Source organism: Nerophis ophidion, linkage group LG27 (assembly GCF_033978795.1).
Source record: "Nerophis ophidion isolate RoL-2023_Sa linkage group LG27, RoL_Noph_v1.0, whole genome shotgun sequence".
Classification (NCBI taxonomy): domain Eukaryota; kingdom Metazoa; phylum Chordata; class Actinopteri; order Syngnathiformes; family Syngnathidae; genus Nerophis; species Nerophis ophidion.
The window spans coordinates 24,171,395-24,176,693 of record NC_084637.1 but is presented as its reverse complement, the minus strand read 5'-3'; the positions used below and the strand labels follow the sequence as shown (position 1 = coordinate 24,176,693).

The 5,299-nt window shown below is 42.8% G+C and overlaps 2 protein-coding genes across 3 annotated transcripts in view; one reads left to right on the top strand and one right to left on the bottom strand.

Annotated features, from left to right (window-relative positions):
- lhfpl4b (LHFPL tetraspan subfamily member 4b) overlaps positions 1-1,404 on the bottom strand; it is a 5,313-nt gene extending 3,909 nt beyond the window's left edge. The window contains exons 1-2 of one of the 2 annotated variants that reach the window (XM_061889493.1): positions 207-1,404; positions 1-113 (exon numbers count right to left, since the gene is read on the bottom strand). The exon at positions 1-113 is cut by the window's left edge and continues 111 nt beyond it. In XM_061889493.1, coding sequence (XP_061745477.1) covers positions 1-105 — 105 coding nt within the window. In that variant the 5' untranslated portion in view covers positions 106-113; positions 207-1,404. The other variant, XM_061889492.1, reaches the window with a different exon arrangement.
- pcsk1nl (proprotein convertase subtilisin/kexin type 1 inhibitor, like) overlaps positions 1-5,299 on the top strand; it is a 290,280-nt gene that overhangs the window by 5,458 nt on the left and 279,523 nt on the right. The gene's annotated exons all lie outside the window — the stretch shown is intronic.

The following is a 5,299-nucleotide window of genomic DNA, read 5'->3' as shown; positions in this document are numbered from 1 at the left end:
GAAGCACAGTGTGCACACGGCCCACAGCACGCCCACGGCACGCGCGCTGCGCACGAACTCCGTCTGGTAGAGGCGGGACAGGTCCGCCAGGGCCGGGGACGCCATCACGTGACCTACCGCGACCCAGGCGGGGGAGAGAAAAAACAACTCGCGTCATGACATCATGAATAGGAGCGCACGTGAGGTAAAGAGAAAGCGAAACCAACCTGCAGATAGGTCGTCGACGTGCGCGCGAACCGCCTCGGGACAGGACGGACGCGAGGCGCGCGCCCGAGAGGGACGCAGACTTAGGTCGTCGCTCCACAGCGACGCTCGCAGGAGATGGAGGGAACTGCAGCTTGAGCGACCAATCACATCGCGCCAATCACATCAGTGAATTTAATGCAGCTGTGTCCAAAGTGCGGCCCGAGGAACATTTGTGGCCCCCAGCTAATTTGTTAATGGCCCCCGGCCAATTCTAAAAAATACTATAATGAAAATGTAAAACATAAAAGAGTAAACAGTGACATGTAACAAGAAACATTTCCAGTGTTGACAGTAATAACACAAAGCTGCCATGCGGACTGTTATTGACCTGCTGAAGGCTCCAATTACTTCACTGGAACAATTTCACTTTCAAATATTTTGGGGGAATAATATTGCACATTTTGTGCGAAACAAAGTTTTCTTTCACAAAAAGGGCATTAAACAAACAAAAAAGTATGACTCTCATCGAGGGTGGACGCTCCCCTTTCCTCTCCCTTATCTCTTCTGCTTCCTTCTTTGTTTTGTCTTGTCTTAAATTCCTTGTTGCCTCTTTTTGCACTGCTCTCCAAATCTAAACATTGGGAACTATTTAACTGGCCTCAACAAAATTGACAAGATCTTGGGTTTGGGGGAACCTGCTGTCGTGACGAACTGGTTGTTGCTGGACACACGACGGACTCTTGGGACCCTTTTCTGTCGAGGACGTGAAGATATCCACCTATTTGAAATTATGACAACAGGACATCTGCTGATTGGAGTAAGCGTTGCTCTGGTTTGTCGACAAATTGGAAGTTGCTGGCAGTGTTCAAAGTACCCCAAAGCTGCCACAAATGATTGGAGGATGCGGGAAGAACTGTGGATTACATCGGACTGTCTACCCCGCAGGTTTGAGGACCAGTCATAGGCAATTGTAGAGTGAAAAGCAAATTTTATTTTCACTCACATACAAATCATTTTAACTTGGATTTTTTTCCCTGGCTTCGAGACTCTCCCGAAGGTCACTGCAGCGAAGACAAAACAAACTCCCTTTTTGTCTGTCATGGACACACACCTGTTGTTGTTGACTTTGGACTAGCGACTGCATAATACATCAAGGCCGCGGGACAGAGACACACTATGGGCTTTCACACACACATCCACAAAAAAAATATATGCCAAACATACAAACCCCCCCCCCCAACCCAACGCCCTCGACGCAAATCCCGTAGGGGTGATGAATGGATGGTCAGCGCCTGAGAGCTGCGACCTACCACCATGACCTTGAACTACCTTCCCTCCGTTGCTAGATATCTCGAGATGTATGTTGTAATATGTATATGTGCTTTGCTATGGAGGTTTTTTTTTCCCCACTCCAGACTGGGCCCCCTTAGGAGCCCAGTCTAGAATGTATTTTTTTAAATAATCCTTCCCCAGCGTTTCCCTCTTTCCCATCTTTTACGGGGCGCCTTATGGCGACCCATCAGCGTTCTTATTCTGTAACCCTGTACACTGTTTGTTTGTCTAATCTTGAACAGGTTTGTGTTGAAAACAAAGTTTTGTGGTACTTGTTGCCATGACAATAAAGACCTACCTACCTATAAAATCTTATAATCAAGAGATCTACAGACTTAAGCGTTAAAAGTAAAAAAAATACAAATATACATTTGGCTTATTTTCAACACTTATTCTTTTTTTTTGTTATGAATTATTGACCTATTTAGGGTTTCAATTACTTCACGTCAAATATTCCACTTTGAAATGTTTTGGGGGGAAATGTTGCATAGTTTGTGTGTTTGCCATATAAATAAGGGGTTTGACATAAAGGCCATAAACATAAAAAAACAAAATTTAAAAAAACGACAGACTGACCTGAAGTTGATCTCGAGATTCAAGCGTTAAGTGAAAAAAATACTAATTTATGACTTATTTCTAACATTTTTATGACTGAGACCCTTCCGGAGACCGGGGATCAAACTTGAGGAAAGCCATAAAGGTTTAAAAACAACCACTATTGTATTGCTTTTAAAAAAGAAAAAATATCAAAATGGCCCTGCGATGAGGTGGCGACTCGTCCAGGGTGTACCCCGCCTTCCGCCCGATTGTAGCTGTGATAGGCACAAGCGCCCTCCGCAATCCCAAAGGGAATAAGCGGTAGAAAATGGATGGATAGATGGGTGTCCAAAGTGCGGCCAGAGGGCCATTTGTGGGCCCCAGCTAATTTGTTAATGTCCCCCGGCCCATTCTAAAAAATACTATAATGAAAATGTAAAACATAAAAGAGTAAACAGTGACATGTAACAAGAAAAAGTTGCAATGTTGACACTAATAACACAAAGCTGCCATGCGGACTGTTATTGACCATGCTGAAGGCTCCAATTTCTTCACTGGAACAATTTCACTTTCAAATATTTTGGGGGGATAATATTGCATATTTTGTGCGAAACAAAGTTTTCTTTCACAAAAAGGGCTTTAAACAAACAAAAAAGTATGAAAAAAAAAAGATAAAATCTTATAATCAAGAGATCTACAGACTTAAGCATTAAAAGTAAAAAAATATATAAATATACATTTAGATTATTCCATCCATTTTCTACCGCTTATTCCCTTTTGGGGTCGCTGGCGCCTATCTCAGCTACAATCGGGCGGAAGGCGGAGTACACCCTGGACAAGTCGCCACCTCATCGCAGGGCCAACACAGATAGACAGACAACATTCACACTCACATTCACACACTAGGGCCAATTTAGTGTTGCCAATCAACCTATCCCCAGGTGCATGTCTTTGGAAGTGGGAGGAAGCCGGAGTACCCGGAGGGAACCCACGCATTCACGGGGAGAACATGTAAACTCCACACAGAAAGATCCCGAGCCTGGATTTGAAGCCAGGACTGCAGGAACTTCGTATTGTGAGGCAGACGCACTAACCCCTCTGCCACCGTGAAGCCCAATTTAGATTATTTTCAACACTTATTCATTGTTTATTGTTATGAATTATTGACCAATTTAGGGTTCCAATTACTTCACGTCAAACATTCCACTTTGAAATGTTTTGGGGGAAAATGTTGCATAGTTTGTGTGTTTGCCATATAAATAAGGGGTTTGACATAAAGGCCATAAACATAAAAAAACAAAATTTAAAAAAATGTTATAACGACAGACAGACCTGAAGTTGATCTCGAGATTCAAGCGTTAAGTGAAAAAAATAAATAATTTATGACTTATTTCTAACATTTTTATGATTGAGACCCTTCCGGAGACCGGGGACCAAACTTGAAGAAAGCCATAATGGCTTTGTATTGGTTTTGATACTTTTATTAGTAGATTGCACAGTTCAGTACATATTCCGTACAATTGACCACTAAATGGTTACACCCCAATAAGTTTTTCAACTTGTTTAAGTCGGGGTCCACGTTAATCAATTCATGGATCATTGTATTGTCGTTGCCACATGTCACTCTTGTCGTGCTACCTGTCATGTCGTTTTGTTACAGCTACTACTTGTCATGCTACATTTTGTCCTGGTCGTCGTAGCGGTATGCTGTTTCTGTTAGCATTAGTTATTTCCAGTTTTTCTTTTTGCTATCCACTAGCTTCCATGCTAAAGTTCCTTTTTGTTTTCTAGCTTCCAGTGCTAGCTCCCTTAGTTTGTTATTCCGCCCATGTGCGTGCTTTTTGTTTGTTCTTGTTTAGTTTTAATTAAATCATGTTTTCATTTTCGATGCCTGCCTCAGTCTCTGCATCTTGGAGTTCATCAACAAATACCCTTGACAGAATGATCCAGCAACTGACACAAGACAAAGCAGGTACAAATAAGGAGCGGGCTGATTGGCAACGGGTGTGGCCAGGTGCCAATCAGCCGCAGCTGAGGAGGAACACAGCACTCAGGGAACAAGACAGGAAGCTGACAAAATAAGAGCACTAGACAGGAACTAAAGACAGGAGATACTAAACACAGAGGAAACAGACAAATGCAGAGGAAAAAAATAAAACATAGACAAACTGTCAGGGGAAAGCCTGACAGAAGCGTCCTTTCTCTCGAGAACCGACATTGTTTACATTTGGAAAGTGGCGGTAATAACGTCATCATTCATAACAGATGTCCTTATTGGTCACAAGGAAAATATCGACCAATCAACTACGGCGTAATATAACTTATATTACGCCGTAGTTCATGGGTGTCAAACTCTGGCCCGCGGGCCAGATTTGGCCCGCCGTGTAATTTCACTTGGCCCTTGAGGCAATATCAAATTAACATTAGAGCTTGCCTGCCGCTGTAACACCGCTAATACTCTTACTTGCCAACCCTCCCGATTTTCCCGGGAGACTCCCGAAGTTCAGTGTCCCTTCCGAATTTCATCCCGGGCAACAATATTGGGGGTGGGCCTTAAAGGCACTGCCTTTGGCGTTCTCTACAACCTGTCGCCACGTCCGCTTTTCTTCCATACAAACTTTCACACAATATATGCGGCTTATACACACACACAAGTGAATGCAAGGCATACTTGGTCAACAGCCATACAGGTCACACTGAGGGTGGCCGTATAAACAACTTTAACACTGTTACAAATATGCGCCATACTGTGAACCCACACAAAACAAGAATGACACATTTTGGGAGAACACCCGCACCGTAACACAACATAAACACAACAGAACAAATACCCAGAAACTCTTGCAGCACTAACTCTTCCGGGACGCTACAATATACACCCCCTGCTATCACCAAACCCCGTCCACCTCAACCCCGCAACCGAAAAGAGGCATTCCATTTTTATTTAAATTTTATTTGATATGCCATTGATATTTTTTAATTATTATTATTATTTTGCATGTCACTATAAAGTTATATAAGCCTTGCTTGTTCAATATTCAATGCAAAACTTGTTTGGGTCCCTATTAAAAGGTTAATTTGTTCAAACTCGGCCCGCTGCTTTGTTCGGTTTTAAATTTCGGCCCACTGTGTATTTGAGTTTGACACCCCTGCCGTAGTTGATTGTTCGATATTCAATTTTTTTTCCCCCGAGATGAAAAAAGACGGAATTCTGACTTTAGACGGAAAAATCACATGCCTGAAA